Source organism: Chlamydomonas reinhardtii, chromosome 9 (assembly GCF_000002595.2).
Source record: "Chlamydomonas reinhardtii strain CC-503 cw92 mt+ chromosome 9, whole genome shotgun sequence".
NCBI lineage: Eukaryota > Viridiplantae > Chlorophyta > Chlorophyceae > Chlamydomonadales > Chlamydomonadaceae > Chlamydomonas > Chlamydomonas reinhardtii.
In genome coordinates this window covers 3,508,024-3,526,823 of record NC_057012.1, presented here as the reverse complement: position 1 = coordinate 3,526,823, position 18,800 = coordinate 3,508,024, and the positions used below count along the sequence as shown (strand labels likewise).

The 18,800-nt window shown below is 61.2% G+C and overlaps 3 protein-coding genes across 4 annotated transcripts; 1 reads left to right on the top strand and 2 right to left on the bottom strand.

The window, feature by feature from the left end:
* Nucleotides 1-175: 175 nt before the first annotated feature.
* Nucleotides 176-9,625, bottom strand: CHLRE_09g389838v5 (uncharacterized protein). The gene is made up of 12 exons (XM_043065520.1): nucleotides 9,502-9,625; nucleotides 9,101-9,354; nucleotides 8,937-9,018; nucleotides 7,896-8,815; nucleotides 7,608-7,683; nucleotides 6,603-7,450; nucleotides 6,453-6,506; nucleotides 6,249-6,324; nucleotides 5,523-6,133; nucleotides 5,063-5,236; nucleotides 4,466-4,930; nucleotides 176-4,287 (listed from the first exon to the last, which is right to left on the bottom strand). Exons 3-12 carry the CDS (start codon nucleotides 8,988-8,990, stop codon nucleotides 2,622-2,624), a joined length of 4,944 nt encoding a protein of 1,647 aa, XP_042921122.1. The 5' UTR covers nucleotides 8,991-9,018; nucleotides 9,101-9,354; nucleotides 9,502-9,625; the 3' UTR covers nucleotides 176-2,621.
* Nucleotides 9,626-9,840: 215 nt separating this feature from the next.
* CHLRE_09g389801v5 (uncharacterized protein) lies at nucleotides 9,841-13,281 on the bottom strand. 2 transcript variants are annotated; one of them, XM_043065518.1, is made up of 5 exons: nucleotides 12,900-13,251; nucleotides 12,696-12,818; nucleotides 12,422-12,586; nucleotides 10,918-10,986; nucleotides 9,841-10,692 (listed from the first exon to the last, which is right to left on the bottom strand). In XM_043065518.1, the coding sequence occupies exons 1-5, from the start codon at nucleotides 13,113-13,115 to the stop codon at nucleotides 10,564-10,566; spliced, it is 702 nt and encodes a 233-aa protein (XP_042921121.1). In that variant the 5' UTR covers nucleotides 13,116-13,251; the 3' UTR covers nucleotides 9,841-10,563. The 2 variants fall into 2 exon arrangements, with proteins under 2 accessions (XP_042921121.1, XP_001694936.2); XM_001694884.2 differs by having other exon boundaries at nucleotides 10,013-10,692; nucleotides 12,900-13,281.
* Nucleotides 13,282-13,385: 104 nt separating this feature from the next.
* Nucleotides 13,386-18,797, top strand: CHLRE_09g389763v5 (uncharacterized protein). Its single transcript, XM_001695008.2, has 16 exons — nucleotides 13,386-13,696; nucleotides 13,794-13,827; nucleotides 13,977-14,008; nucleotides 14,107-14,164; nucleotides 14,372-14,460; nucleotides 14,669-14,758; nucleotides 14,937-15,268; nucleotides 15,409-15,511; nucleotides 15,713-15,841; nucleotides 16,064-16,193; nucleotides 16,330-16,430; nucleotides 17,277-17,346; nucleotides 17,483-17,646; nucleotides 17,755-17,826; nucleotides 17,974-18,024; nucleotides 18,235-18,797. The coding sequence occupies exons 1-16, from the start codon at nucleotides 13,577-13,579 to the stop codon at nucleotides 18,409-18,411; spliced, it is 1,752 nt and encodes a 583-aa protein (XP_001695060.1). The 5' UTR covers nucleotides 13,386-13,576; the 3' UTR covers nucleotides 18,412-18,797.
* Nucleotides 18,798-18,800: the final 3 nt, after the last annotated feature.

The following is an 18,800-nucleotide window of genomic DNA, read 5'->3' as shown; positions in this document are numbered from 1 at the left end:
CCTCCATATTCTCCCTATCGTCGGGCCGCCCGGCGGCGCCCCCCTCGCCCTCCACCCATACCCCTGCAATGCAATTGCAGACAAAAGGGGTGTCAGCTTTGTACAGCTGGAAAAAGGGCTGGGCCCGGAGTTCTGCTCGGCCCGCGGTTGCTGTGTTCGAACGTTATTCACATGTACACCACAGTGCTTAAATTTGGGGCACACTCCCTCCAGGCCCAGTCAATCACAACTGCGACATGGCAGTCAGTCCCAGCCACCCCACCACCACCCGCCATACCGGCATCGTATTCCCTCTCGTGTCAGCAGCTGGTGTTGTGCATGACAATCGTACGTGCCTATGAACACGGCCCCATGTATGAGGCCCAGCCTGCCTGTGACAGCCGCAGCCGGCGCCACTACCGCGCGTAGGACATGCCACCCACCAGCACCAAGAGAACCAAGAGCTACCCATATAGAGAACACTTACGGACCGCTTATGCACTTATGGACCGCTAATGCACTGTGGACCGCCGCTAGTCTGTACCGCATGCATGTGCAATGCAGTGCTCATCCACGGCGGGCCTGGGGCATCCTGGCGTGTAATCACCTGGCCAGGCGCCTGGAGCGGGTAGCGTGCATCGGCAAGCTGCCAGGCCTACAGCAGCCCGCCAGCAGGGCGTCCACTGCCGCCCCGTACGCATACTCATTCGACGCCTCACTCGCCTCACACTGCTAAAGCGCATTCTGGGGCGCATTCTGGTACGGGGTATCTTCCATTCACCCTCGCAGCCTCCTGAATTGCGTGCCCAGCCCTGTCCATCTCACAGCAGCTTCCTGCCCATGCGCTTTAACTACCTTCGCCTCGTCCTCTGCCTCCATTATTCATTTTATTCTCTTACTTGCCTGGGCTGTGGTCCAGGCTATGCCAGTCGCATCCTTGGCGGCTGAGGCCTCCGCAAATAAAGCACGTGATATGGGTCCAGCCAACCTTCCCCGTATGTGCCTGCCGACACAAAGCTCCCTTGCTTCTGCTCGTCTTTCTTGCCGTACGTTACTATCTGATGACAAGCGGGCCCTCTTTTACTCCTTCATAACACCTCTTGCCCTTCCGACCTGCATGCGTTCATTCACGCAGAGAAGAGGGGGTCCGTTGCCTTCCCATGGGGGACTGCAAATTGGATTCGTCCGAGGTCCATCCAACAAGGAGGTGGCTGCCTTATGGCAGGAAAAGGGCTGATCCCGGGTCGTTATCAACCCAGCCACCTTGACGCGGGCGCCTACTAAGCACACGCCTCTATGTTGGGGGCCTTTGGCATCCCCGCAAATCCGGACATGGCCGGTTGGGTGGGGTGCACAGTCCGTGCTAACCCGCAGCTAACAAACTAGTCACGTCACTCGCCGCCAATCGACACGTGCACCCTCAGCCCCACGCCCTGCTAGCGCCGTTCAGGCTCTCAGCCCGGCCCCGCCGCCGCCGGCGGCCATGGCGGCCGCTGCAGCTTGATCGGCCGCTCGAAGCCCATCAGCTTCAGCAGGAGGAGCACACGGATCACGTTGGCGGCGGAGACGTCGCGGTTCTGGGGATGGGGAACGGGGAGGAACGAATTGGATCCATCCAAAAACCCACTCCAAGCTCACATGGTAAACGTTCATGCACAGTTGCACATCCATGCCATCCACCCAACGCCTATCATCATGTGGCACCGGCACTTCCATATAAACAACCATTCCTTACCCCGCATTCCTGTCCCATCACATATCCTTACCCCGCATTCATCTCCGCTTGAGGCCCTGGATCCCCTCATGCACGGCACTGTGCGTTCATGTATGTGGCCACCGTTCCTCCGCGTAATGCATGTGCTGTTGGTAGTTTGCGTTTCTCGGGGTTCTCCTTTGCCAGCGACTCAATCTTCCGTAATAAGATCGAAATCGCATGAGTTATGCCTCGCATTTCACCAAATTGTTGTCACGTGCGCACACGCGTGTGTGCCTCTGACACGTATTGGGTACGTGCCATAGCTGCCGAATTGCCACCTCGCTGCGGCGCTCTCTCGTGACATAATTCCAGCCGCTATCACCTTAGCATAGTTCTGCCATATTACACAACATTTAGTAACATACCGAGCGTTTGTAGAGGACTGTTTGCATGGAACGCTCAACGTCGATTTAGTTCACACGGTTTTACGTACGCATATGCCGAGCACATCGATAATCCTTACTACCTCATCAGTTCTTATCCAGCAGTGACGACGTGCACATGAGCTAGCATGATCAAACCATGTGTCGTGCATCACAAGTAATTGCAGGTTAACATGAATGCTGTAGCCGGTAGCGCGTCATGGCGCCAAGCACATGCAGTTGATGAACCCCGCCCTTGGCAACCGTTGGTTCGTTCGCAACTGCTCCTCACGGATTGTACCGTGCAAGCGGTACCTAGTTTTTGCTCCAATTCTACTGAGCCTAAACTGCATTATAGCATGGCGGATGAGGGCCTCCCGTACACAGTGGGGAAGCCACGCCAGCACACCTTCACATTCCATGTAAGACACGACCTCCTTTTAGCGTGTGTGTGTGTGCATTTAGTGGAGCACCAACCCGCCAACGGTGAAATGCGTGCAAACAGCAATCGGATCGGAAATAGCCTATCGCCACTCAAAGCCCTGCTGCTGGCTCCGCAGCTGCTGTGATGGATTAACAGACGCCAGCTCAAAGGGATGCACGGTCGCCAGCAGCGGTCGCACACCACCGCCGCCAGCTGCCTGCTGACCGCCGCCCATCATCCCCTGCCCAGCCCCGATGTCAAATGCCCCCATGGTGCCACCCGGGTTGTTCTCAACCATAGCGGCGCCTGCCAGGCCCTGAGAGCCGTGCATGCCCCAGCTCAAAACCCCGCCAGCTGGCACAAGCTGCTGCTGCTGCCCCCGGACAAGGCTGCTGCCAGGGTTGCGGAACCCCAGAGGAGGCCCGTCAGCAGTTGCAGGGCCCTCCAGTAGGGCCCGCTGCGCCAGCTGCTGTTGCTGCAGTTGCTGCTGTTGTAGCTGCTGCAGCTGCTGCTGCTGTAGTTGCTGCTGTTGCAGTTGCTGTTGCTGCAATTGCTGCTGTTGCTGCAGTCGCTGCTGTTGCAGCTGTTGCTGCTGTTGTTGTTGCAGCTGTTGCTGCAGCTGCTGTTGCCGTTGTTGCTGCAGCTGCAGCTGCTGCTGCGCAAGCAGCTGCGCCTGTACTTGCTCTACTCCACCGCCACCGCCAAAGCCCACGCCGCTGAAGCCGGCGGCGGCCGCGGCACCCGGTGCTGGCATGGACGTCACGCCGTATGGTCTGAGCACCATTTGGCTGCTGCTGGCGACTGCCTGCTGCGCTTGCTGTAGCATCTGCTGCTGCCGCAGCAGCATGTGTTGACGCCGGGCGGCATTCTCTGCCTGCTGCTGGGCCTGCAGCTGCGGGTTGCGGTGGTGGAACACCTGGGGTGGCATGGGCCGTAGCTGCGGGACCGGCGGTGGGATGAAGCTGGAAAACGCCTGCCGCTGTTGTTGTACGTGTTGCTGCAGGTGCAGCTGCAGCTGCTGTTGGTGATGCAGCTGCTGTTGCTGTTGCTGCTGCTGCTGCTGCTGGACCTGCCCCTGCTGCTGCACCTGCATCAGGTTCTGCTGCATGTGCAGGGAGCGCAGCATGGTAACCAGTTCGTCAGAAAGCTGCTGCTGCTGTTGCTGTTGGCCGTGCTGGTGGTCCTGGCTTTGGCCCGGTGTCAGTTCACCGATGCCCTCTGACAGCAGCATATCAAAGAACACGCCCGCCTGGTCGCCAACAGTAGCAGCCGCAACAGCCGGGGAGGACCCCAGGAAGTTGGGGAGGCTCGAGCCGCTGGCGGGGCCCTGCGAGCCCGGCTGCGACATGGTCTGTTCCTGCAGCTGCGCCAGCAGCCGCTGCTGTGCTGGCTGCACCACAGCACCGCTGCCTGCAGTCGACACGGCGCCCACACTGCTGTGCGTGCTGGCAGCCGCGCCGGGCCCGCCGACAGGGCTTGTGCATGCAGCGCCAGCAGCTGCCTCGATGGAGGGCCGCGCCACCGCCGCGCGGCTGCTGCCAGTGGATGTGGCAGCCGCGTCGGAAGGCGATAGCGCTCTCACGTCCACGGGAATGGGGCCGCCGTCAAGCAGCTGCGCGGTAAAGGGGTCCAGGCTGAGGGGCGGCTGCGACAGGTCGCCTGGGGCGGCGGCACTGCCCGCCGCGGCTGCCGCGGCCTCGAGCCCGCCGCCGGCCTCGTCCCGACCGCTAAGCGCCAGCTTGGCCTCCCGCGTCAGTAGCTTGTACCTGCGCATACAGCAGTCACCAGGGCGAGTAAGGTACAGTACGGTACGTCGCGTGGCCAGCTGCCGTACTAGCGATGTTGTGACATGCATGGTGCGGCGGTGCATATGGCCGCGTTCGCTGTTTCCGGCATGGGCTTGGGTGCATTGCGCGGCGGGGCGCCATGCATGCACACACCCACCAGGACGCGAGCTGGTGGTCGTAGTGGACGTTGTTGGGGTTGAGCATGTTGGACAGGTTTGCGGCCGGCTCCATCTTCAGCGCCGCGGCGAGGTCACCAATGTCACCTCCCGCTCCACCGGCGTCGGCAAACCAGGTCTGGGTCGACAGAGACGCCGCCGCCAGCGCTTCCGCCATTTGTTGCTGCTGCTGCTGCTGCTGCTGCGTGCCGACCTCAGCACTCATACCGGGCAGCCCACCAGGCAGTCCGCCCAAGCCCCCAACCATGTCCAGGGGACCACCGCTCATGGGGCGGGCGCCACCGGCTGCTGGCATGCCCAAAAAGGCCTGGGCGGCGGCAGAGGTCGTGGCGGCGGCGGCAGAGCCCGGACCGCCGCCGCCGAACAGCGTCGCCGCAGCCGCTGCGGCCGCCGCGGCTGTAGCGGCGGCATCACGGCCGTCACCGCCCGGCTTGCCGTCGCGCGCCCTGGCGATGGCACAAGGAAGAGCGTACTTGATCAGATGGCGGTGTACGACAAGCGAGACGTTTACGGGGGCCAAGCAACTGGGACTCATTGTCAGGCTACATGTCTTTGAGATGAGCTAGCGCGGTGCTTACTTTGGCTGATCGCGCTGGTACCTCACGAACAGAGGCCTTGCGCCGGTGACGGACGGCGCGGGCTGGCCGTCAAGTGCGAGCCTGGCGGCCGCCGCATGTTGGGGAAGCACGAAGTTGACGAAGCAGAAGTTGCGGTCTGGGAACACACGCACCGACTCCAGCGGCCCGAAGCGGCTGCGAGCGAGAGGGCGCAGGCCAGCAGGGAGAGTCGGTTACTGCCCAATCAAGCGCGTATGCGTCCGCTGCCGCCAGATCAGCCTGCGCTCACTGCTCTCATTGCCTCGTGCCTCTAGTGAACCATGCATGTCCGCTCTCCGGTATGCATGCACCCATGCAGATCTGTCTAGACTGCCTGCCTTCCCGCAACGCACTGCGGCTCCTCCGCACGCGCACATGCACACATATGCACACGCACGCACGCACACGCACACGTACCACACGTACACACACGCTCACACACCTGAACAGTGCCTCCAGCTCGGCCTTGTCGACGTTGTGCGGGATGTTGCCCAGCCACAGGTGCCGGTTGGGGCGCCCCTCGGGCAGCGAGTAGGTGCTGCCCGGCATACCGCCACCGGCGCCGCTGCCCATTCCGCCTGCCGACAACACGCTGCTGCCTACCATCGCAGACTCCCAGTCTGACCCCACCGCACCCAGGCCTACTGCCGGGGCAAGAAACGGGGCACTGCCGCTGCCGCCTCCGCCGCCGGTGCCGCCACCAAAGGCGCCCGCCATGACGTCAACGACAGGCACGCTGCTGCTGCCGCCGCTGCTGTTGGGGCGAGCCATCTCGCAGCCAAGTTGGCCGCTGACTGGGCCGCTGAACATCGAGCTCATGCGGTGAGCGGGCGGCACGGCGCTGAGCGGCCCGCAAGCCGATGACGCGCGGGAACCCGAAGCGATGCCGCCCGCCGCGAAAGGTTGCTGCGGCTGCGACTGTTGCTGCTGCTGCTGTTGCTGCAGGTGCTGCTGGGCCTGGCGTTGTTGGAATCGGACCTCCAGTGCGCGGTCCACGGGTGTCACCGTCGGTGCGGGCTGGCCATCAAGAGCGGCCTTGGCAGTGGCCGCATCCTGTACATGAATACGGGGCCCAGGCACCGTATATAATCATAGCCATAGCTGGATGCATGGCCTCGAGGAGCAAACATGCTTATTGCAGCTATGGGCAGGGCTTGCTAAAACGCACCGAAGCCGAGAGGTAGTTGACGAAGGCGAAGTTGCGGTCCGGAAACACGCGAACCGACTCCAGCGGACCGTAGCGGCTGCATGGCATGGGGAGTGGGCAAAGTGACACTCAGCCATCCACTCAGTCTCAGGGCACGCACGCGGCTAACATACAATGGGAACGCGGGCTAGATGATCAGGTCTCCTTGGCCCGGCCCCCGCTCACCCAAATAGGACCTCTAAAGCTCCCCGGTCCACGTTGGAAACAAGGTTGCCCAGCCTGCACCAGACACAACATACACTTTTACATCCTTGCAGAAGCAAGCCAAGGACCCATCCACATCCAGACATACAGCACACGCCCGTGATGACTCACCACAGGTTGCGACTGAGGCGGTCGTCGCCGCCAGCCGCAGCGCCGCCGCCGCCACCTGCCGCCAGACCACCAGCCTGCTGCATCCAGCCGGCGCCCAGATTGCTCGGGGAGCCGCCGGGCTCCATGCTGGCCTCCATACCGCCCGGGAACGTGCTGGCACCGCTGTCAACGCCGCCATTTCCACAGTACACAATGGAGCTGAGGCTGCCGCTGACCGAGCTGCGCTCCCCGTGCTGCTGCGACGACGGCGGATGCGGCTGGCTGGCGCCGTCGCCGCTGCCGAGCGAGGCCCTGCCAAACAAGTTGGCGGCGCCGGTCGGAGCGTCCTCGCCAGCAGCGCCCGCAGCGGCGCCTGCCGGCGCAACGTGCGTCAGCAGCGGCTGAGCGGAGCGGTTTCCAATGCCGGCAAACAGCGAAGACAGGTAGGAGCTGGGGGAGGCTAGGCTTCCGGCTAGACCACCGCCGGATGCCGCTGAAGCTGCTGCCATGGCTGCCGCCGCTGCAGACGACAAAGTATCGCCGCTGCCAGCAATGCCATCACCACCCGAGCCGGGCAGCGACAGCGTCATCATGCCTAGCTCGAGTGGCAGCGACGGCGGCTGTGCCTGTTGGCGGCGGTCGCCGCCATCGTCGCGCATGAGCCCGCCGAACAGCGACGGCGGCTGCTGGCCTTGTGGCAATGAAGAGGCCGAGGAGGAGTGGCCGAAGGCTGCTGTCGCAGCCGGCGCTGCGCCCTGCTGTTGTTGCTGTTGCTGGCGCTGCTGCTGGTAGCGGATGAGGAGAGGCCGGCCGCCGGTGATCCCGAACGCCGGCTGGCCCTCCAGCGCCGCCTTTGCCGTGGAGGCATGCTGCACACGCGTGGGGGATGGAGCACCGATGTCAACCTATCTATAATGGTAGACGTATGGGAAACCCTGGGGGAGGGCTAGCCCCCAGGTTACGCATGACTGCGCAATGTGAACTCATATCCAAGCTGTGGTGAAACACGAGTAAGTATAGATTCACCTGGGCGGTCATGAAGTTGACGAAGGCGAAGTTCCGGTCGGCGAACACCCTCACAGACTCCAGCGGACCGTACGGCCTGTGGGCAGGCGTGGCGTGTCAAGAGTGCGCGTTGCTAGGCTGGCGGCAATTACTTTGCATTACTACTCCAGGCGCGCATGAACCATTCGCAACTCAGGAGCGATGCGGAAGGCCAGCGGGCACGAGCGCGCGGCTGCAGGGCGGGTGAAGCCAAGTACTGCAAACAGCAAGAAAGCCACACTGCTGCACTGGTTACAGAACACAACTCACGCAAACAGGCGCTCGAGCTGCGCGCCGGTTGTTGTCGGCAGCAGATTGCCCAGCCACAGGTGGCGGGCCTCCCAGGACTGCGCCACTGACTGGTGGAGCTGCCCGCGCGGCTGTGTGGCTGCCAGCAGCAGCCTGCTGCTGCCCTCTCCGCCGTTCGCGTTGCCGCCACTGCCGTAGCTGGTGCGGCCAAAGGACGGGAGCAGTTGCGCCGCCTGCGCAAAGCGACTGCCGTGGGCGCCGCCACTGAAGCTGCCGCCGGAGCCACGCATGCCGACAGCACACGCTTCCATCAACAGGCTCTCGGCCTCGAGCGCCGCATCCGCCGCGGCGGCCGCTGCCGCCAGCTCTGCCGCGGCCGCGGCGGCTGTAGGCCCAGCCATCACGTTCTCATCATCGCCGTCGTCAAACACAATGGCGTCATCCTCATCCGCGGGCGCCCCCTCGCCCACCGCGCCCTCGCACGCACTGTCGTACCGCCCTCCGCTACCAACATCAAAAGTGGCAGAGGCTTGCTCATCGCCCCCCTCGCTTTCATCCGCCATGTCAGCCCAGCTCGGGCCGCCGGAGGTGCCGGTTACCGGGTGCGACTGCCGCTGCTGGGTGGCAGCAACAGGTGTCTGTGCGGCCGCAGCCGTAGTAGACTCCGCCGGCCGCACGGACAAGAACTCGTCTAGCATGCTGCGGCCGTTGGATGCCGTGCCAGGAAGAGAGGAGCCAGGCACGCTGTCGCTGGTTTCGTGGTTTTGCAGCAGGTGCAGGTCGCCAGAGCTCACGGCATCAGCACGCGCCGCCGCACAACTACTGGGTGCCGCTGGGACGGTGTCATCCGCTCCCGCCAGCTCCACACGCAGCGCCTTGTTGGCGCTGGTGATGCCAGTGTCTTGCGCGCAGTCCAGGGAAGCCTGCGCGTGTGCCGCGGCCTACAGCAGGCAAGGGCGCCAGTGATAGCTCTCAGTGGATGTGTCATGCGCCCTGTCATGCACCTTGTCATGCGCCTGGCTGAGTCAGGAGGGTGGCCGTGAAGATAGGCCCAGGCCGCACCTTGGCACACTTGAATGTCACCAGCGCAATGACGCCCTCGGAGTCTGGCATCATTCTTACACCCTCCACTGAGCCGCAGGTCCTGCATCAAGTAAGGGCGTCGAGGCCATCTGCCTTAGTCAGCCAGCTGGAGGGCAGGACGTAACCCACAGCGCCGCACGCACCCGAACAAGGCTCCGACCCTTTCTGGGTCTGCTCCAGCTGCAAGATTGCTTGCGCGTAGCACTGCTGTTGTTACATCCGTGCTCGACCGCTCGAGCCCCTTGCCGATGGACCCCAAAGAAGTGCATTCCCTGTCTGGTGCTGCAGCTTCTGAGCAAGAGACATCAGAACATGCAGTCTCAGGGCTGTGTGGCCTCAAAGCGCAGGCACAATCGACTTTCCCTGTCGACTTCGCCATTTCCGCGTCACCGGGCACCTGCGGTCATTGTGGGCAAGTGCAGAGTTAAGCATTATAAAACAAATGGGGTTGGTCAGCCCCAGCGGAGGGCTGGCCAGTTTTGTTTCCCTCAGATGTATCAGTCACGCGCACAGGAGGAGCCCCGGCTGCCCCGCCCGCTCTCACGTTCTTCAAGGCGCCGCCCTAATTGTCATTAAGTTACAGGTGAATGACATTTCTGCTGCGGACGCTCCAACTCGAACTTGACAGTCAGCGTTGCTCAGCGTCGCATGTATTGGCCGTTTGCCTGTTGATAATTGTTAGAGCACATATATTGAATCATTGTGGCGGCGTAACACATGTGCCTCTTAAAAATCACGCCCGGCCCAAGCACAATCTGGCGAGGAGCGGTTGCCCTCGTCCTCGCCGTAACCGAAGCATGGCGAGTGGTGCTACGTGTTGAGACCTAGTGATAGTTCCAGAGGACCAGGACAGGGCAGCGCCTGAGACAGAAATTCTCGAGTGCACAGTGGCCGCTTTAACCGACTGTTCCGCTCGCTTCGGCGAGCCTTGGAAATCGTAATGTGGGAAAGGTGTCAATTTGCTTGTGATCATTCACATGTACTATACAGTATCATAGAAAGATGTTCCCTAGGGAAAGAGGACGCGCAAAAGCGTCCGGTTTCAACTCTTGACATCACCTTGCCGAATTTCACACCGTCTTGGAGTCCTGACCTTATGAATGTTTTGGGACTGTGCTCCTTTCAATGCTTCGTCTTGTCCGGATTAAGCCCTGGACCTGGGTTTAGCAGTCGCGCACACCGCTACACAGTCGATGTCCCCGCCCACGCGGCCCACGCTGGGGTGCGTCCACGCGGCATGGACACCTCACGCCAGCCCCATAAAGGCATCCTTGCGGAGCCAGGCATTAGCAATATGTCCGTTGCATATTAGTTGCGCGGCGCACTGCAAAGCATTTCTTGCCATGAATCCGTCGGACACTGTTCGCCGACACCAGCAAAATCATCACGACGCGGGTCATAGAGCACAATCGCGTAACAAAAACACACAGCCGCACATCCTTAATCTTCGCAAAGCCACCGGACACCGGCATGGCCGCGCAGCCGCCGAGGGGTATCCGTACACGCTGAGGGTGCGCTGCGTTGCAGGGCCCGCTCCCGTGCACATAACCTGACAGCACGTATGAGGCTATGACCTTGCGCAAACGTCAAGTTCAATGACTACACCTTAGAAGCTCGGTGGTGGCTTCGACATGGCTTCATCAAAGAACCCGAGTGGGAAATGCCCCAACTGCAACTGCCCGAGCTGGATCAGCACGCCGCGGTCCTTTCCGTCATAGCGGCTGACGTAGCACAGCTGCAATCCAGAGAGCACCACACGCAGAGAAGTCAAGAGCTAAGACTGGAACTGGTAAGCAAGCAAACAGGGCGCGCCAAGTTCGGCAAGCTGGGGCATACCTCGCCGTAATAAGGGTGCCGTGGGTTGCACGGCAGCACCGCAAAGTGCTAGCAGCTACCTCGAGCTTCAGCGCCCCGCGTACTTCCTATGAAGCTAATCTGCTAAAAGGCGCGGCTTCCTTACCTTGGTTTTGGAGTTGTACTTTAGGTACACACCGCCGCGTACCTGCATTGCGTCCACCACGCCATCCACCTGTGCCACACAACAATGCATACGCAGATAATTACCCATCATGCACACCAATTCACACGACCCGCTCCCATTATCCAGTGTGATTTCCAACAACTCAACCCCTAGCAAACGTAGCCGGTGACTTCTCATCCGGGCACGTGGCCAGCATTAAGGGAATGCCGCCTTTATTGATCTACAACTCGTCCGACGGCTCCGACCCCTGCGAATGCTCTTCTAGCCGAAGTGGCGCATGAAAAGCGCTCACTGGCTCGCATGGCCAGCGCTGTATGTATTATTGTTGAATACTTAGTAGTGACACAGCAGTACAGTGTATACATGCTACGGCATACAGCCGGAGGCTATATGCACGCACGTTAAACTCCGTGTTTCCTGCGTTCCGTTACGGAGTCCCCTCGTGCATGCGGTACTCATGCAGGGTTATCTGCGTTGTGCAGCTGTTTGCTGCTAATTTCGGCGTTCCGTTTTCGCTCGGGGCTCTAGTGGCCGATAGCTGCGTTCTGGGCTTCGGGGAAGCGCCACCACGGGCGGCCGCCCCCGTGCCGAGACGTGCGTTCTCTGCTCGCAGGTACCCTTAGGAACTCGTTGGTCATGGACTTGGCATGGTTGAGAGACTAGCCGAACTTGACAAGTGCACCTAGAGGGATGTAACGGGAGTGTAGGCAATGCATGGAAACCTGCTGGACCCCAGGGTATGGTAGCTGTGCGCTGTGGGCTGTGGGCTGTGCGCTGTGGGCAGGGGAAACGTATGGTCGCAACAGCGTGCACCGAGATGTCTGGACTCTGGATCTTCGACAATCAGAGTCGCGTCTCTGATTGTCGTGAGTTCTCGCACACGGAGCCAGGCAGTGAAGCCGTGTGAAGCGTAGGTATAGACGCCACCAGAGCGTTTAAAACGCACATACGCACACACACACACACACACACACACACACACACACACGCACGCACACGCACACACGCACACACACATACCCACAGGTATCGGTAAGTAACCCCGGCGCCGTCGTTGGGCGGGCTTTCGTTTCCTTTTTTAACACACACAGGTATCCGTAACTAAAACCGGCGCCGCCTGGGCGGGCTTCATTTTGTTGTTGTGTTAACACACACACACACACACACACACACACACACACACACACACACACACACACACACACACACACACACACACACACACACACACACACACACACACACACACACACACACATACACACATACACCACGTACACTACAGAGGATTGCTGATGCTGCCGCGTTGCAAGCTGCCAGCCCCAGGAAAATATTGCATGATACGGGTTCAGTCCCACACCAGCTATCGGTCGTTTGGCTGTGCAATGCGGCCTCCTGAGCCACGCAACCCGCACACAGGTGCTTCCCATCCACCACCCCGCGTGCATCCACCCACTCCACCCCGCCATATCCACCCACGCACCCGTGAGTCGGGCTTCACCAGCTCCAGCTGCAGCTCCTCGCACCAGTCGCGATACGCCCGCGCCGCGAACTTGACGTCGCTGGCCACCACCCCCAGCAACACCTCGACGTCCGGGTGGCCTGCACCCAGCCAGCCGGCCGGCACGCTGGGGTCTGAGTAGGCAAGCTGCGAGCACGTTGCATAGGGCAGCGTAAGAGGCGCTCAAGAGCAGCCCGAACCAGATGGCGAGAGTGTTACTGCAGCATTGCGCAAGATGCGGTAACGTTCAACTGACCTTGAGGGCTTCCCGGAGCCGCTGCCTGCTTGCAGCCGAGCTCAGGTACGGAGCCTGGGCAATGCCGCGGAACTCCTTCAGAGTGAAGTCTCGCAGCAGCTCCCAGGCTGCTATGTTTGGGTCCTAAAAAGAAGGGATAGCAGCTGTCATTTTTGGGGCCACGAGACGGTATGCATGCGGGCAGCAGCCATCTTAGATACGTACCGGTGTGCAGGTGCCGGGCAAGTCCGGGGCAACGGCTCCCGCAGGCGACTGTGGCGGTGTTGCTGTAGGACAGCGCCATTGAACATGCCGCCTGCCATCCGGCCGTCGCTGGTGCCACGTCCGCGCATTGGGCACAGTGAACCCTGGCACGGTGACCAGGCCTGGTACGCCCCCTCGGGGACCGCAGCTAAGGCTCAAGTGTGATTGAAGCATCATCGTGCTCATATCATGAGTGTCAGGTACTTCTGAATTGGAATGCGCGATAAGCAGGTATGATGCGAGCCAGGAGAAGTTTGCAATTGTCTTGGGACTTGGAAGTGCGGGTGTGTGCAGCTAAATCTCAGAGCTAAAGTGTATTTTGTGCAAGCTTGCAAAGATGAGCAAGAAAGCAACGTAAGCACTTGGAAGCGCGCCAACTGCGATCGGGACGAAAGTTCCATGCACGCAACAATTGCACGCTGCCCACGCTTTCCATTTCCGTTTCTAGGCCATCACGGGAAAGCAAGTAGATCGCGGCGGGCGCTAGCATAGTACGTGTGACTTTAGCAAAGTCTGTGTCGATCGTTAAAGCAGCAGCTTTCAGACTAGGGAGGATAGCGCTCTCTCTACTAGTTTCCTGATGTATTGTCACGCTTAAAGGACCACAACCAATTACCTGCGTGGCTGTAGTGCCAAAAATGAAGGCCGGGGCGAAGGCCGGGGCGAAGAAGACCAACTCATATGGCACCTTCATCATTATAATATGCTTCTCTGTGGGCCTCCTTGGCGGCTATATTCTGCTCGGGAGCCCTCACACGGTAAGCAGGAGCTGTTGCGGCTACCGGGCACGAACGTGCCGGGTGTGCCCCGTTTACGCGTGCCTGACACTCCGTGCGTCGTCCTCTGCCGTCCCAGGCGGAGCATGTGGTGAAGGCCGATGGGAGTCTGAGTAAGTCCTTGCAAATGGAGAGAAATCCAGCCGGCTCCGGCGAAGCACCAGGGCCTGTGGGCTGGGGGGCTGATCACGCGCGGGTATCCGCTGCTCAGTCCTCACATTTCTAGGCGCATTTATCGGAACGTGTGGTTCGTTGTGTGCAGGCTCCGCGGGCTCGGCCGGGGGCGCCGTCAGGGTGAGTCTTGCAGGCTACCGAGTCGCTTGCCACGTGTGCGCAAGCCACACGGGCCAGCTTCGGTGACCCAGTTGCTCTTGATTGCGCGGGCCGTGCAGACGTGGACCAGTCGTCGGGAGCTGTTTACGCCCAAGTCTAGCTCACATAGCGTTTCGGGTACGTGGTGGGGACAGGTTTGGGCGCGGTGATATGGAGGGCTTGGGAAGGCTGGGGCAACAGGTAAATGTGTGTGAGCGCTGCGCGGGTGGAGGCAGCAGCTGCTGAGCCACAGCCCCAGGTGCAACACTCGGCTTGCCTTCGCAATCGTAGCGTCTCCTCACCGCAGACCCTGCATCAGTAACGTATTCTCACGGCTGCCTGCAGGCGCTTCTGCCTCCAGCTCATCACCAGAGCTGCCCCAGAACGTGGCTCTGGGCAACAAGCCGCCCGCCAACGGGGATGTATCGAAGGAGGTGAGCTATGGGATGTGAGCTCTGTTATGTGGGTTCCAGGCAGCCGGAGGGAGGAGCGGGTGAGGTGAACGTGACAGGATGTGATAGGATCGCTCTGGCAGGACCAGCGTACATCGTGTTTTGCGACTCGGCGTATTGTCTCGCGCGTGTAGGTCTGGTCTCGTACAACAAACGTCGTGGGATGCCGCTCCCTCGCGCTTGTTTGCAGATGGCTGCAGCGCTCAAGCAGCAGCAGTCGGATAAGTCGGAGCAAGGAGCTGCAAAGGACGACAGCAAAACTGCGGCTGACCTGATGAAGGTGGGCGCGGGATTGGAGCTGTATAACTGCGCGTGGAACCCGGACTGCGAGTGAGCGGGCATGCTATAGGCGCGAATCCGAAGCACCGGGCACACGGGTTACTGCAACAGCAGGGCAAGGTGTGATCGCCGGGAGGCCCAGTCTGTCCAACCCGTTCGCCACGCTTGCCGCTCCACAGGCCCAGCAGAGTGACAAGTCCGAGAACAAGGCAGCGGTGTCCAACACTGAAGCGCAGGCCAAGAGCGCGGTCACCGGCGGTGCAGCAGCCTCCGCAACCACCACTACAACCGCCGCCACCACTACTGCCACGACTAACACGGCCGCGGCCGGCACAGCGACGACTGGCGCCACGGCCACTGCCGTCGCCACCGCCAAGCCCGCTAATGGTGTGTTCCCTGACGCCAACAAGTGGCCCATCACGCCTGTGAAGGAAAAGATGCCCGGCAACACCGTGCACACGCTCTTCACCAGCAACGGCAGTCCCTACCAGAACATCCAGGCGCGCATTATGTGAGTCAGTCCAGGGGACGCCAGCAAACGGCCAGGGCAACCTGGGCACGAGAAGCCGCCGTGGCAGCATCCGGCATTGGCCATCTGCTGTTCCTGACGCACACTTCCTACCTACGTTGCTGCTGCCGCCTCCTCGACAGGGTGGGCACCTACAACATCGTGCGCAAGATGCCGGGTGGCGAGCGGCTGGTGGCTCTCACGCGCATCCTGCACCGCACTACGCCGGACGAGGTCATGGACGAGGTGCGCCGTGAGCAAAGTACACAGCTGGGAGGTTTATTGGGGCTCTTAGTTTGGTCATCCGCCGTCCGCCGTAGTTTGGTCATCCGCCATCCGCCGCCCGTTGTGGTTTGGTCATCCGCCCTTTCGTGTCCGAAGCAAGAATCTGTACACCTAACCTCGCGTGTTGCGGTGGCCAACATCTCGCACCTCGCCCGCCTGCAGATCCCTACCTTCATTGCTCAGCCGCTGCAGCCTGACTGCGACAAGTGGTGCTGGTTCCCGGTGGCGGACCGCGCCAATGCCATGCAGCAATTCATCGACGCTGCGGAAAAGGACCCATCCATGCTCAAGGTGCGTGCCGTGATGTTGCAGCGTGCACTGGGCGTGTGCCGTTCGCATGCTGGCACTGTGCCGGTGTGCCCGCGCATGCACACGCGGCCGCGGCCGATGCAAACGCCAAAGGGTTCGATTGGGATTAATTATCTCTGCGTCCATCTGCCTCGCGCACCCTCTCCAAGTTCTCCTTACGCCCCACCTGTGCGCCCCACACCTCACCCTGTTGTCCCGGCGCAGGCGCCCTGGCTGCTGCTGCTGGAGACCGACTATGTGTGGATGAAGCCCCTGCCGGACCCGGGTGACGCCTACGACCGCTCCGTGCCGGGCTGGTCCTTCGGCTTCGACTACATCGCGCCCTCCATCCCAAGTGAGTGCCGGCGGCTGTGAGGCAGGCTCTGGAAGTGCCGGTGGGCTGCTTCACGTGCTTTGGGCCTATGGCGGGTAGAGTTGAGGCGCAGGGGTCATCTCGAACCGCCCTGCTGTTGCCGCGTGCCTCCATGCAGTCATTGTGAAGCTGCTCAAGGAGCGCTGCCCCGACTGCGACCCCAAGGATGTGCCCAACTCGGGTCCCGCGCCTGTGCTGGCACGCTTCTCTGACTTCAAGGTGCGTCATGTTCCCTACCGGCCAGGCCGGACATCTCGTTGATTGCGCTGCTGGGGCGCTGCATGGGCGTCCTGGCTTCCCGGACACGGAGGGGCGGCGACCGCCTGCTCCCGTTGCAGGGCTGGCCCCAGGGGAGAGGCGGGCACTAGAGCAGGGCGACGGAAGGTAGTGGGCGCCGGGGCGGGGCTGGCAGCGGTGAGGGCTGGCGGAGGCGGGGGGGCTCCCGGTTGGGCCTTCGGATCGCCGCTCGTGCCGCGCCTGGGGAGCCGGCGCTGGGCAGCCCGGCGGGAATGGGAGCTGCGCTGCTGGCTTCTCCAGCGGGGCAAACCGGGATAGACAGCGAGGGGTGCTGGCGCCGGGTCCGTTCTCCCCAGGCCCACCCCGTTCAGGCGGCGCATGGAGCAGGGCCAGCCAGCGGGCGCCAGTGCACAGCATGTGCTAGACTTCTTCACGGCCATGAACGCTCAGCCGCAGTCCCTGGTCATGATGGTGACCCTGGCGGCGAAATCAGCGGCGCAGCGAGTGGATGCCAAGTGGATGCCCGGAGGTTTCGCTCGCACTCAGAGAGCCAACCAAACCAATGGCTACTCACGTTAGCAATGGCTTGCTTATAATGTACTAATGTAACAGCTCGGCCTAAGGAGAGGTATGACGAGGAGCTAAACTCGCAGCTGAGTGGAGTCGACAGCAGTCGCTCGCGAGAGGCCTGATAGAATACTTACCGCAGTAGGATTGCTCGTTCATCCGTGCGAGAGGCTCAATAGCTTCGATTTTTCGCATAGCAGCTAGAAGCTCCATTCGCTCTCTTGCGTCACGTGCCTGATCACACATCCTGCTATCTCGTAGGCCGCGACACCCATCTGGGAGGATCTTAGCAAATGGATTGAGACGCACGAGGAAGCTAAGAAGCAGTTGGGTGAGTAATGGCATGGAACCCCAGCAGGCAACATGGCACTGCATACGTCTGTGCATTCTTGTGTGCTGTGGTGCCCTGTCCCCGACCCACTAGTCGCCCTGCCACCCGCCACTGTCACTGTAACACTCGCCTGCAGGCTGGGTGCGTGAGATGTATGCGTGGGACATTGGTGTTGCTGCCAACAAGCTCAATATCAAGAACCTTCCGCCGCCCAGCTCGCCGCTCATCAGCCAGCCGCCACACGACCGTGCCATCGGCAACGCCTCCATGTACCACTACACATGGGGCAGCATCTACAAGGTGGGCGCGGGGGAGGCAGTATGAAAGGGCACGCCATGCCATGGTTTGAGTCCTTGCATGTTGTGACCTCTGCTGGGTCTAACCTGCATGCGCTCTTACGCGCTGCAGCGGCCTGGTGTTGAGAAGGAGATCTGGATGTTCGACAAGCGCACGTACACCGCGTACGAGCACCAGCTCAAGGTGAGCCGGGCAGCCGGTTGATGCCGTTGTTTTTGTTGTCGTCGGTTGAGCAACGCGCTTGAAGAGCTGGTGACGTGCTTATCATTGACGGGACCGTCCTGGCGCTGCTCCTGACGCACGCATGTCCCCGCTGCATCGCCGCCGCAGCTGCCTCTCATCCCCATGCCGCCCGAATGGAGCGAGGGCATCACGCTGCAGGTGTGCTACCTTCTTCCTGGGTCCTGCCTTGTATCGCCCTCGGTGTTATGCAATGCGCTCATGCCGCCAGTGGTCTGTGACCTGCCTTTCGCCAGCTTTGCTATTGCAATCACCTCTGGCATTACTCATGCTGCCATGCGTCTTCCTCAGCACTCCGATGGCGCCACTCGCTGAGTGCCGTAAGTTCCAGTTCCATCTCAAACCCCGCAGGACGGCCTTGGCGTGACCAAGGAGCTGCATGGCACGGTGGTAGACATGATCAGCCGCATGAACGAGGCCATCAAGCAGCTGCCCGACCTCACAGAGTCAGTCGCGAAAAAGAAGGCGGAGGAGGAGGCAAAGGCCAAGGCAGCCACCACCGCGGCTGCCGGCGCCACGACGGTATAAAGCACGCAGACGCCGTGCATAATGCGATGGATGCAGGGGAGGTATCCGCAGCTATGATTGCGAGCTGCGGGTTGCAGGAGTATCGAAGGCGGTAGGGAATAGGCCTGCGAGCGCAGCTGGGTGGTACTGTTGGGGTCAGGCCGTGATCCCGACCAGGCGAGGCCTAGCGTGAGGAGGACTTTCGTGGTGAGCACTGATGAGCAGACAGAGCATGTAGAACATAGCCGGGGTTTTGAGGAATTACCGAGAGCGTGATAACGAGGCGTGTGCAATTATGGTGATCCACATGGTCGGTGTTAGGCGTTAGGCCACATGCATGCAGCACAGCAAGGCTTGCAGCAATGGCACTTGGAGGCACGTGGAGGGCACTGTAAGATGAGTGTCTGCCT

What these genes read in the sequence shown, in the direction of transcription:
- CHLRE_09g389801v5 (XM_001694884.2), bottom strand. Translation starts at nt 13,115, where the DNA reads ATGATGCTTCAATCACACTTGAGCCTTAGCTGCGGTCCCCGAGGGGGC. An exon ending in TGCCCGGCACCTGCACACCG is followed by an intron (nt 12,819 to 12,899) that starts GTACGTATCTAA and finishes CCTTCTTTTTAG; the next exon opens with GACCCAAACATAGCAGCCTG. An exon ending in GGCTCCGGGAAGCCCTCAAG is followed by an intron (nt 12,587 to 12,695) that starts GTCAGTTGAACG and finishes ACGTGCTCGCAG; the next exon opens with CTTGCCTACTCAGACCCCAG.
- CHLRE_09g389838v5 (XM_043065520.1), bottom strand. Translation starts at nt 8,990, where the DNA reads ATGATGCCAGACTCCGAGGGCGTCATTGCGCTGGTGACATTCAAGTGT. An exon ending in TGACATTCAAGTGTGCCAAG is followed by an intron (nt 8,816 to 8,936) that starts GTGCGGCCTGGG and finishes TGCCTGCTGTAG; the next exon opens with GCCGCGGCACACGCGCAGGC. An exon ending in CGCCTCAGTCGCAACCTGTG is followed by an intron (nt 6,507 to 6,602) that starts GTGAGTCATCAC and finishes TGTCTGGTGCAG; the next exon opens with GCTGGGCAACCTTGTTTCCA.
- CHLRE_09g389763v5 (XM_001695008.2), top strand. Translation starts at nt 13,577, where the DNA reads ATGAAGGCCGGGGCGAAGGCCGGGGCGAAGAAGACCAACTCATATGGC. An exon ending in CTGCGGCTGACCTGATGAAG is followed by an intron (nt 14,759 to 14,936) that starts GTGGGCGCGGGA and finishes GCCGCTCCACAG; the next exon opens with GCCCAGCAGAGTGACAAGTC. An exon ending in CACGCTTCTCTGACTTCAAG is followed by an intron (nt 16,431 to 17,276) that starts GTGCGTCATGTT and finishes GCTATCTCGTAG; the next exon opens with GCCGCGACACCCATCTGGGA.